This window comes from Phalacrocorax carbo, chromosome 15 (genome assembly GCF_963921805.1).
Source record: "Phalacrocorax carbo chromosome 15, bPhaCar2.1, whole genome shotgun sequence".
Taxonomy (NCBI): Eukaryota; Metazoa; Chordata; class Aves; order Suliformes; family Phalacrocoracidae; genus Phalacrocorax; species Phalacrocorax carbo.
Genome location: NC_087527.1, coordinates 17,159,925 through 17,172,788, shown reverse-complemented (window position 1 = coordinate 17,172,788; position 12,864 = coordinate 17,159,925). Strand labels below are relative to the sequence as shown.

General features: G+C 40.2%; 1 protein-coding gene across 2 annotated transcripts in view; it reads right to left on the bottom strand.

Annotated features, from left to right (window-relative positions):
• DGCR2 (DiGeorge syndrome critical region gene 2) overlaps positions 1–12,864 on the bottom strand; it is a 49,505-nt gene that overhangs the window by 12,882 nt on the left and 23,759 nt on the right. The window contains exons 3-6 of one of the 2 annotated variants that reach the window (XM_064466616.1): positions 6,763–6,888; positions 4,323–4,542; positions 3,340–3,416; positions 586–762 (exon numbers count right to left, since the gene is read on the bottom strand). In XM_064466616.1, coding sequence (XP_064322686.1) covers positions 586–762; positions 3,340–3,416; positions 4,323–4,542; positions 6,763–6,888 — 600 coding nt within the window. The remainder of the gene's footprint in view (positions 1–585; positions 763–3,339; positions 3,417–4,322; positions 4,543–6,762; positions 6,889–12,864) is intronic. The other variant, XM_064466617.1, reaches the window with a different exon arrangement.

The following is a 12,864-nucleotide window of genomic DNA, read 5'->3' as shown; positions in this document are numbered from 1 at the left end:
CAAGCTTCCTCCTCCTTGCAGAGAAGCACCATCTGTATCAGGTATCTTAAATATTACTTGAAAATACTGCCAATATCTCTGCTGGTAGAAGGCCTTTTGGAGTAAAGAACTACAAGATACAGAATTAAAGCTTTTTTTTTTTCCCCCCCACTTTGTCAGTAGCTCCACTTGCCTATTTTCCCCCCTCCTAGTTCTAAAAATTGTCTAGAAAGAATTTAATAGAATTTTCTATATTCAAAATAAACGAGAAGCGTTTCCTCATTTTCATGTGAAGTTAGTATTTAAGAATAATATTTACTAATAAGGTGCTTTTGTAACTTTTTTTTCAAGTATACTTTATTTTGGGTCTGATGTAGCTGCTTAACAATAATGTTTTAGTGAAAATCTGTACTGTGGCTGACAACCACACATTATGATGCTCTTATTTATTTAAACCTAGCAGAAATTTAAACACACACACACACACCCCCTTTTTTTAATTCACTGGGCAAAAGGTAGAAAGGATAACTAATCAATTTCCCCATATTTGTTATAGGCATACTTGAACACGCAACACAGGTTAACGCTGAACTAAAGCCAACTTACTCCTTTTGCAGAGGAATGAAGATTTCTCATAGCAGTTTTCAGCATACCAGCTGTGTAAACCATGGTGCCGAAGGGTAGGAAAATGGAAACACTGAAGCTGGGCACAAAGAACGTTTTCATTTTCAGACATAGCCGTACCAAAGATAGGGTCAGGGGGTAAAAATACTTCTGAAGAGCCTAGAACAAGATGCATTGGTATAAGCAGCCTGCGGGCATGCACAGCTTTAGAAAGGCTCTGTAACATCACTCATTTCATGCACACCAACTCTGCTACAAGGCGACTGTCCTCTAGCCTGAGCTCCCACTAGCAACACTCCTCCAGGGGAAGGCAAACAGCGGAGGGGGAAGGGGTGACTCAGAGAGAAGAGGCTGCTGTTTTCAAAGTACTGGCTAATTTTGTCATTCTGCACCAGTAGGAGTAATGTTCTGATATCTCTACAAGTGCTGCTTTCCAGAGTCCCGCGGGGTTTGCCTGCCTATACTTATGCACCCCTTCAAACAAGCCTGAGTTTGGCCACTTTTGCTGCTAGTGGAGCAAGAACCCATACTAATCTTGCACCTGGTGCTCCAAGCACCTACTGCTGCTTCCAAAGATGGGCGCGCATCTGTCCCGTGCAGCACACTGCAGAGCCTCTGCCCCGCGTCGCACGCTGCTCGGTCAGAGCGCAGAGCGGTGCTCTGCGCAGAACAAGGTTGCCAGGCCACCTCTGCTGCGGCGGCGGCGGCGGCATCGACCATTCGGTCCTTCCAGCTCACGGAATTGTTAAGAGACTGTATCGTGCTGGCTTCCAAACAGCGCAGGACGGTGTTGGGGGCATTTTATAACTTTTAAAATGTTGTTTCTGACCAGTGTCTTGCTTCACCATTAAGTCTCCTAGTATGCAAAGCTGCAGAGATTAATGAGAGACCAAGACACAGCAACTGTGAAAATTAGCCTATTTTGTATGTTTTCAGCAGCCTACTTTCCAAATCTGTGCGCTTAAATATTGAGTTTAACAGCTCTCGCAGTTAACATGTTATGCGGTCTTCTCACGTGATGGTCCTTTCAAATACTGTTAGGTATTATGGGTTTTTGTTTAATTTTTTTAAATACAACTAAGTTCCGCTATAATTTTTTTGAGGGTTTACCTTCCACATCTCCCAGTAATGGATTAAAATTTCCAAGCTATAGGACCTTAAATGACTTTTCAAACAGACTCCAGGAATTCAGAGTCTGCCTTACTACAAGTCAATGAAGCTTAAGTAAAGCTTTTTTAGAAGCTACTGAATGCTACTATGTACTTTATTTCGTACAGGTATCCCTTTAATAAATAGAAAGCTTGCAAACGAAAGAATATATGGCACTGAGAGGGCTTAAGTTTATATAACGCATCAAATTAAAACTTATGATAAAAACAGGTATCATGATTTTTTTATAACGTCAGCCTCCCCAGTTGTAAACACTGTCAGCAGATGGCAGTGCGGTCAGCTTTACAAAGAGCAAAGAAAGGTCCTTTTAAGGAAAATTTTTTTTTTCTTGGCCTTCACAGCAGAAACCCACCTATATAAACAGTTTTGTCTAGACCAGAAACCCCTATATGAGAAAAAGTTGGACATTCCTCCCTCCCTTTCCGGTGATGTCCAAAGACATCTTTAGGTGCTTTACTTTAAGGAACTAATGTAAATGTTCTGCCTCCAGGAGAAGCAGCAGTTTCCTCTGAATAGTCAGTCAACTCTGTTCACTTAAATGACAAAAGAAATCAACGTCTTTGTGCATGGCAGCACAGTAAACAAGTACTGTCATCAGAAAACTATGCAGGGTTCTACTACTTCTCAGTGTCAAGGGAAGTATTTTTCAAGAGGTAAACATTCAGCTAAATTGTGTTCATAACTATGTATCTGTACCTAATGTAAAGTTTTCCTTCCAGATTTTCCATTACTGAAAGTTGTATATGGGAAGAAAAATATTCAGATTAGTTTTCAAATGCTACACTGGAATCCACAGTGCTGATGCTTTAAAAAACCACAACACAACTCTTTGTTTTAACTTTTCTATTACCTGAACTAGTACAGCATTTAGACATTCAATTCTACACATAAGGGTTCATATAATGACTTTAATCTTAACTAATCCCTCAACTGAATTAGTTAAAAATAAAAGATATAGAAACATAACTTTGCATTTTCAGCAGAGGGAGCGGCTTGTTTTGCAATTGAGAAAGTTCATCCATTGACGCCTATCAGATTAATGTTCAGTTTTTCATATAAACTGGGATTTATTTCTGGGATTAGGCAAATTTTGTCTTAACTATCTGAAGTACTTTAAAATGAAAAAAAAATTGGGTAATTCTGCAAAATTCAAGTTTTTTTCAGTATATAAAAATCTACTAATTTTAAAAAGCTAAAACTCCTGAATATCCCACATTAGTCTGTGCAAATACTAGAATCAGGAATCAGCAATTCATCTAGACATTAACCACAAAGAATGAGAAACTACAGAGTAATTTCCTTTTTCTTATCTTATTCAAAGGCAAAGCCCAAATAAACTTAAAAACACATTCTTTCCACAAGATGTCAATGTGAAAAACTATGAAACTTCTTACACTTGTAAATAAGGCGTGTAGCAAGTATCAAACTCTTCCGTTTTGAAACTGTAAAGCAAAGCAGTTCCCCTACACTATTTCAACACTATCACTGAAGTTGTGTTGTTCTTGCAAATAATATTGATACTTTATGACAGTAATTTAGTAATAAGTAATAATTTGCAAGGCCTACCTTTATAAGCTACTTCCCAGTGACCTTCCAGAGAGTGATTTCGATTGGTGATGACATACTGATAGCCAACCCAGAACCTACAAAAGAAATTAGATTCTAAACATACAAGCCGAAAGCACACTAACAAATTAAACTACACAGAACCTTCCAATGTCTTTATACTTAAAAGCTGACTTTCAAAACATTCTGATTATTTTTTTCCTTAACTTTTCAGCCCATACATTGGCAATGTAGGGAAACAGACTACATTTGAGGGATAGAGGAAAATACCCGATTGTTTTCTATGTTTACAAATGATAACTCACCCTGTCTTTTACTTCTACTCATAAGCACCTTATTCTGTTGTTATGATGGCATTTCAGCATCTCCAACCCAAAAGTCACACAAAAGCATCCAAAAGTCAAATATTTTATAAACATATACAACTTATATCAGACTGATCCAGACCAAACCATCTAACTCCCCAGAGACAGAGATACACCGTTACTGAACCATTCCTGGCAATCTATCATGGCAGCACATGAGATTGAAAAAAAAAAAAGGGCGGGGGGATTTCTTGCAGCTGAAAATGGCTTTTTCTTTCATTCTTATCTCAAACTTGCAATCTTTGTTAGAGCGATTGGTACTTAATGGAAACAGAAATTCTGTTGAAAAATTTAAAGATTTCTTTCTATACAAGGCATTGCAGCAGTGAGTCGTCGTAAAATCCACCTTCCCTGTTGCAGTTCAAGAACACTGGTACGTTGCTGAGGCAGCCTGAAGATAGAGACTCTGGTGAATTGCAGACTACCTGTTAATATTAATTAAAACATAAAATACAGGTGACCACTGCCAAACAGTCAACCAGCGTGCTCTTACTGGGTTGTTCGCCTGAAGTCAATTTTACCATTAGATTTTCTAAGCAAGCCGAATTACCAGCATTTGTATCACACAGAAACCATTCTCAAGCAACATGAGATCTTTATCCTGTCCCTCCTACTCACCTACGCTGGTCCTTCCTTACAAATGTTTTTTCTTCCAAGTCCCACTCCTGTGCCAAGATAAACCTCAGCTCCTGGTCTGCAGTGAAGGTGGCGAGGGATCCATTCACCCGCTGACATGTCTGCACAGCGTCCCAGTAGTTCTCCCCATTTAAATAGACTCTATAACAGCTGGCTGTGCCCTCATAGTGGTGCCATCCTGTTGGGCACTTTCCTAGGAAACATGAAGAATAGAAGGGAAACCATTCCCCCCAAATTAGGATCTTCAAGATAATGCATCGTAATCAGTTTATGACAAGGCAATGCATAATCACTTGTATGCGTACACACAACATACCGTGTATACTTTACCTCACCAGGAGATGCATACATTACACTACAGCTTTTGATAAAGGAATTTTTTTAAAATTGCATTTAAAAAGATGCAACTCCTAGTAATGTTTCATTGCACTGTGACAGCTTTTGAAGTCTTGAATTAAGACTGATGATCTCCTGTGGAAAATATTTCCCTGCACATCTTTATAAACCCAATCAGTTCAATCAATCCAAGTCAAAACAAGGAGCAAAACCAGGAAGAAATAAACCAGGAGGTGGCCAATTTAACGATTCTGTCTTTCTATTAGGTGGTTAGCAATACATCCAGCTTGCTGTGAAGTTTTCAACCGACTTTTACAGTCTCAGTAGTATTCACATAATCCTGCTCCCATAGTCAATCACTAAAGATGATGAGGGTTCTGGGGCAATTGTTGTTTGCTCTGGATAAAACATCGCTGCCAAGTGGGTATTTAGGAAGTAAGAAGGTGATAGTGTGAACTGCTGCCTCTGCTTTCTCAGGTAACTCAACTGAGGGATTAAGCAACAGAAGCCTTGAGGCGTTTCTGGATGAAACAGGCCTGTGAGCTTTTGACTGGCATTCTTGGGGGTGATGGGTAGCTAATAAAATTATGGAGACAAGCAGATGAAATTTAAAACAGACATGAAATATGATTTTAGCACCTGCATTTGCAGTATTAATTTTGCACAACACCTAAGAAAGGAACTTTAAAATCTCGGACTGTTTTACGTCCTTTGCATGCATTCAGAGTTCCTGTTCAAGCCTCTTTATTCCCTTCAGAAACAGTGGTCTTTATCATCAAATAATGATATACAAACTTAGTTTTGAAGCCCTTTAATTAAATATCTTTCCTTATTCTCCATTTATATGGGATATTTTAAGATCTACTGTTCACATCACTAAGATGGGACAGAACTGCAGAGCATATTAGATATTGCTGTATCAATTTTTCTAAATTGCTTTGTTGTCCTCTATGAATTTTACTAACATAATTTAGCTACTAGAATCCATGACAAATCAAAACACCTATTTTAGTATCCATTTTTGTAAAAAAAAAAATAAATATCTACAACAAAGAGGTGAATTTTTACTTCTGCTAATCACTTCTCTTTTTCAGAAAATCACCATAGCCAAAGCAATCGTTCCCAGTTACTGCCATACTGTCTTCCCCCCACGTCCTCTTCCTAACCTGTCCCATCTCTCCCTCCAAGGCTCATTGGTGCGGTCTCACATTCCCAAATCACTGGAGCAAAGAGGGAACCAAGATAACAGGGAGAAGGCAGGGGAGATTTAGATGTTTAGGGCCTGGAGAGATTCAGAGGCAGCAGTCACTACAAGCTGCCATCATTGGGAAGGACACTTGCAGGACATTTATGATGCTTTAGGTAAGGCTGGGACTAGGGTGCCGGCAGTAGCACTAGCGGGTGAGGGGTAGAATGACATTGAAGTGGTATTTTTGAAGATTTCCGATTGATTGATGGGGGTAACATGGCAAAACCCATTCAAGTGCTACATACTTCCTTGACAGACTGTCTTCAGATCAGCAAATGAAGAATTTCCTTAATTCCCCACTCCCTAAATAATATCTGCCCTATTAAAAAGAATACAGAACTCAAAATATCAGAGATGCACTTTATTAATAATAGTGCAACATCTTTAAGATATCCTCAAAATTACTTCAATTAAAAGCAATTTTGGTTCCCCCCACCCACTTTTCAGGGGATCAATCCTACATGCAAGCTCACATCAAGAGACAAGGATTAGGCTATCACCCCTGCTGCAGGCTGAAGCCATCACTTAAACCACAGGTTTAGTTGTCCGTAATTGCAACGAGTTATAACAGAAAATTGCAACTCTGGTTTCACAGAAACAGGATTACTAGGAAAGCAGACTTCTTTGCATGTATTGGCCTGGCATATAAACTATGCAATGCAACAGGACATATATAAAAGACATCTACAAAAACCTTAAAAAGCACTGCATATGAATAAAATCTGATCAAAAAGCTATGCGAGAGAATAACATCTCCTTGTTAAAAAAAAAAAACAAGTCTAAATTGCTATTTCAATTAGCAGAAAGATGGCCCAGATTTCCCAGTCTGCAACTTACTGCTAAATCGGACAGGCTGTGCCACATTGACAGTGTGAAAGCGGGTTGTCTCTCCTCCTCTCCCTCGACTGTGCCTGGAGTCCACATTCTCCTTCCCATGGTAAGTTCGCTGGTCCCCTGTCAAGCCTAGGGATCAGAAGGAATAGTCAGTACTGGTGAAAGATGCAAGCAAACTCAGATTTCATTTTATTAAACCTTCTCTGGGTTTTAATTCAGGGCATATATGATAAGTAGCATAGTCAGGTAAACAAAGACTGTAGATCCCTGCAATAATAGCTTGGCCATTTTACATAGTACATAACCAAAATACCTACAACTGAAAAGAACCAACAAGCCATCACATGAGTCTTGCAGAGTAAGCTAAATATTTTGGCAGATTCTCAAAGCCTGCAGTTGCACACAGGACTTGACACTCGTCGTTTCAATTGCCGCAGCAAATCTATCATCCCCAGTGCATTTTATTTGTCCCTGTTTACAGAGCTACCCCCTCTCCAGCTGCTTTGTTTCTCAGTTGGGTGCTCAAGGATATAAGATGACTCCAGTACATTTTCCAACACATCCTCTGAGATCTCGGACAAAATTAAAGCCAGGAAAGGAAACCTATCTGCAGTCAGAAGAACAAGGTTTTCCATTCACTCTCAAGCTTCTACAGGAAATTTTGTTTCAGAATTAATGGACTAACAACATACACACCCTCGTCTCAGCATCAGGGCTTCTAACGGGCATACGTGACAACTGGATTCAGGAACTTAGGAAGAACACAGTGCAAGATGTTATTCCAGAAAAGGGGCTGGGGTCTCCATGTGCCTACCAGGGGTAAATAAGAAGTGCATAGGTCAGGTGGAGACACTGCAGATGTGCCGCAGCCAGCAAAACTAGCAAGATCCTAAGCAGGAAGGCTGGCATGGTGGTGGGGAGAAACCTTTGAGAAGCGCTCCTTGGAACAAAAGTTGGCACCAATGAGCAAAAAAAATCACTAGCTGGAGCCCTGGAACAGCAGAGTAGTTTTGCATTAATCTCTCTAGCATACTGAGTTTGCCCTGGGTTAATGGGATAAGCAAGGGATATTTAATTATTACGTTATCCTAGGAATTACATGTCTATAGAGATCACCCATTAAGAAATGGCTGTGCATAATACACTCACATGGCCTTACAGGAATAGAGTAGTAATGCTACTGTTCAATATTAGAATATGCTATTTATCATAGGCAAGAAGTTAGTGCCAAGAAATTCACTACTTATACATTTCAAAGGACACAAAATGGTGGAATAATTTGACAGTGAAGATCACTAATTATTTTTTATTACTTCAAAGCCCAATCTGTTTTTAGTTTTATAATTTGATTGTTCTTAATCCTAATGGTTCAGTAGTAGTATTTACACTATGATTTTCAGAGCAATATTGAGACACTGAAAAGCAAGCTTTTAGTTATAGTAAGACTTTAACAATTACTAATGTAGAATGTTTTATCAAAGATGAACTGAGCTCAGCATGAGAAGCTCTATTTTCCCATGGCATTAAATGGCAACAACTAAACCCAAAGAGTGAGTAAGGACCAAATGCACAAAGAATTAGTACCCTTTCAGAAGTGAGAGCAGATGCAACACCATATGGCTGACCCTCCACAGCTAAACAGAACACCCACAAGGACTTAACAATTTACCTCCCCTGGGAATAAAACCAAAGTTCACAGGTTTTTACATGCGAGGTTAAGAAAGGGTTACTTGGGCTAACATCTTAAATTGACAGAATTTATGCCAGATGCTTTGAAAAACAGTGACGCAGATCCCACACAAAGTGAGTTCAATCAGTCCTCACCCAGGAAGCAGGACACTCATTCCTTCCTCAGTATCTGCCCGTGTCAGCAGACTCACCACTGAAATCAGGCAGCACCGAAAAGGCAGAAAGCAGCCACCACAAGTCACTTCTCCTTCAAGCCCAACACTACCAGCTGCTTAATAAGCTGGTGCTCTTCAAATATTAAATTGCTTCTATTTGACCTGAATTTCCTCTGAGAAAAGCAATGATGACAAGTGTTTTCCGGGGCAATAAAGGAAGAGATGCTAGCAAGCCTTTAAGTCACTTGACTACCATGAAAAGCCACTGCAGATTCTGGTGTCAAAGGTGGAATTGGACTGGTTTTCTATTGCACTTTTTCAATACTCTGCAGAAGAACTTTCTGTGTACTCTGCTGTTCCTGCTTCCTTTATAAAAATATTTTTATCTTTAAAAATAAATTAGTTGTGCCCTGGACTAAGCTTTATAACAACCTAAGCCAGAAGATCACAACCTAACCATGTTTGAGTGTTTCAGAAAGGAAAAGCCATCATTTTTATTGCTTATGTGCACACTTAATATTCTGAAAGCTGTCAAATTTTGGAAGATCAATTTTTTCCACAACCTTTATTCTTCTGCATACAACCACAGGCAGCAACAGCAGTATGTTTTCTAGCCAAAACCTAGTTCTGTTTCCTTTGACTTCATACAATTATATCAGAAATGTAATTTGCTTGTTAGTTGGTGGGGAAAGGGAAAAATGGGTTCAAGGAAAAATTCGTGGGGCGCTATTTTTTCTCCTCCCCTCGAATACTACAGCATCATGGACACACGCATCCTCCAATCTGTTTCCAAATGGATCAAGTCATGACTAGTACTCACCCAGCTCCTTCGAATTTACAGCTGCCATCTAATTCACTCTAGCACAACTACAGTCTAAGTATAGTGCTATACATCAAGAAAATTGCCCAACGCTGCTGATTTTGTGACTATTTTCAGCTTTCTAAAAACTTCAGGCTACCAATTCACCATGGAAGTTTGCCATGCTGGATGGCTCCTACTACATTTCAAAAATTTTCAGATCTGAAACAAAACTGTTCAACGATTGTTCAGAACAAAAACAAAGAGATTGGAAGGGGAAGGAATTTTGCTTACATTTCTAACCACCTTTTAGTTGAACAAGTGCTGTCACTGCAGCCTGCAAAACACAGCCCTGCTAACTCACAGAAAAAGCTTTGTGCCATGTGTACAAGTTTTGCTGTTCATGTTGGGGACACTGAAAAAATGGAGGGGACAAATGCAGACAAGTTTAAGTCTGAAAGAGCTATGAGCTTGTCCATTATTCATAGAGGCTGGAAGGAATTCAGTTACATCCATGTACATCCATGGAGATTGATCTGCCGCATTTATCCACAGGATCTCAGCAATGCTTTTTCTTTGCACACTGTGCCTCATTAGAGGAAGCCAAGCACACAAGCAGAGCAGAAAGCTCCTTTTTCATGCCCCTCAGTGACTCCATCACTCGGACCAAGTTAAAGGAAGCAAAAAGCCAAGTAGTGCAAATGTAACGTGAGCCGAGGAGCTGAGCACACAAAAGTGAGAGCTGGCACCAGCTGAGATGGGAACAGGCTAGAACGTACGTGTGCCCACCAGCACTGCATGGGGGAACAAACATGATGCCAAATGGAAAACTGCGCTCAGAGGAGCTAGAAGAGAAACTGCAACCTGACACACACACCGGGGTCTGCTTCACAAGAAAAGAAAAGGGGGGTGGGGGGTGGGCAGACAGAAGACACTGACTGTAATATAGAGAGGTCTTTGTAGGGTCAGGACTCAAAGGGGTAAATATTGGATTTTGGGGAATTGAACCAGTTTCCAGAGTTACTGTGTCACAGATGACAAGTCACTCAAGCCAAACACTTCACAAGGATGGATGTACTACGTCAAATTATGTCAAAATTAAACTGTTTGTGAAGCAACCAGGTCCTGTCATATCTTATTTGTTCCAGGATTTGAGTTGCTCCTGTTTAAACACATAGATTCTCAAAATTTACATAAAAAGCTGCCTTGTCCCCTAAGCTTCAAATTTTCTGTCCAGCACATTAACTAGTAAAAGCTTGGAAAGCTTTTTATTTTATCTGGTAATGTGAGAGGTGAGAGAACTTCAGAATTAAACCCAGTTTTGTGCCTAAAGATTTGGAAATACAGTTCAGAAGTCCCCAGAGAGGAGTGACTCTTCTCAGACCAAGCAGCTCCATGCTTTGCATTATCAATTGTAGGAAATTGTAGGAAACAGATGCCAACCAAGAACAGCAGCCTGCTGTGCTGAGCACTACTCAAAGTAATAGACTGACAGTAGAGAGCTTACAATTTAAACACCGTGAAGTAGGGTAAAAAGGATGCATCATATAGGAGTTCAGCAAAGACTCAGAAAAGGTGTGGAAATCAGAGGTTATCATCATTATTATCTACCTATCTATTAAAAAGTGCACAAATATCAACAGTCACTTAAACCGCGCGCAATATCCTTGGCAAAACAAAACAAAACTGTTAATGATCACTGTAAAAGAGTGTGCTGCGGCTGCTGCTTCATCAGTTCTGGTCATACCTTCAGCTGGCTCCACAAAGGAGTCTTTGCAGACTCAAAGATGATGTAGTGTGTATATGCTGGGGCAAGTGACCTCCAAGTCTGCACGTTTCCTCCTGATAGAGTATCTGGGGAAGTCCTTAAGAACAGCATACAAGATGACGCTGCTCAAGATCAGCATTTACTGATGCATTTACAGTTAGCTTCCTAGCAAGATTGTTTCTGTATAAAATCAGGCTCCCAATCTCAACATAAAAGCTTGTAAAATTGTACTGTTTGCCATGGAACTCCAGGGCAGCTCATACCACTGCTAGCCACCGCTTGCAACTGCTGTCCTGGGACGGCCGCCGCCAGGGTGGCCAGCTGTCCGGTGCCGATTGCTGCCACAGGCTCGGGGGGCGAGGGGAACCCTAAGAATTCAGCTCAGCTCGCTGAAACTTTCTACTGTCCTTGTTTCTGACCAAGCAGGTCTAGAAAACAGTACTGAGAAATACCTTATAAAGGAAGAATGTGGCATTAGGCAAGCACTTACACTACAGAGCACGCTGGAGGTTTTCATATTCAGCTGCTGGGAGAAACCCAAGGACAGCTGACAGCACAATCTGATCACTTATTCCTGGGAAGAATTCCATTAAAAAAAAAATAAAGGAAGGAAGGAAACACAGTGATCACCAACATAACTGCATGCTGGAAAACTGGTATGGATAGGATTTATGAAAGGCACTGGAAATTAAGGCATTGTTCTCTCTCCATACGAAACAGGAACAAACATCAAGCCTGTAGCATAATTAAAAAACAGAGGGAAAGAGCCAGAGCTATACTGAACTCTGCTCCACTTGTACTGCTGAAAATTAGTTTTGACCAGAAGGCCTGCAAAGAAGGTAGGATATTTGGAGAAGCTTATCTGATACTCTGGTAGAAGCAAAGCTGAAAATCCAACGAGCAGTAAAAGGCAAACTGGAGAGCCCTTCCTTCTTAGGAGTTTAAATCCAGAACTTTTACAAAAGTGGAAAAGCTATGTTACTACTTTGATGACTTGTGTGGAAGCGTAAGAGGGAGCATAGAAATAATAAATTCCTCTCTATAAAAGTCCCTGTTGAAGATACTAATATGTTTCTACCATTTCACTGAATACACTACTTTGGAATAAACTACTTTTAGGATCAATTACTGTTGATATGGAACAGTATACAAATTTCATGAGTCTTCACTGCTTAGGTAGAGAAGAGTTGCAGGCACATGCTACATAAAGCCTCCCAGAAATTTTAGTATGCTCACAACAGCAAGCAGCCAATGGTTTCTGTCTGCCAAAGGTGAGCTGAGGGTAGTCATTGCTGCAGATTCCACTGACATTTGCCTGCCTAGTGGGAAGGGCAGGGGGATGGCACTTTACACATCTCAAGTTTGGGACTGAAGGAATTCCATGTTTTAAAGGAAAATGGTCATTCTGAAAAGAGACAGTAAGAATAAAAACAGCTACGACTACTACCTTCAGAGGAATATATGGTTTGCCAAAACTAGGCTTTTCATACACCTATTTAGATTGTCTATGAATTAGTGTCTTACCTAATTGTGTTCCGCCCCCTCCGCCCGCCCGCGCCCCCCCCCCCCCCCCAAAAAAAAAAAGGCATAAAGAATTTAACAAAAAAGTCTTAGGGTTTGGGGTGTTTCTGGTACTTCACACAACACAATCACCAAGCTGATATATTAATTAATGATCCTCTTATTTTAATAGG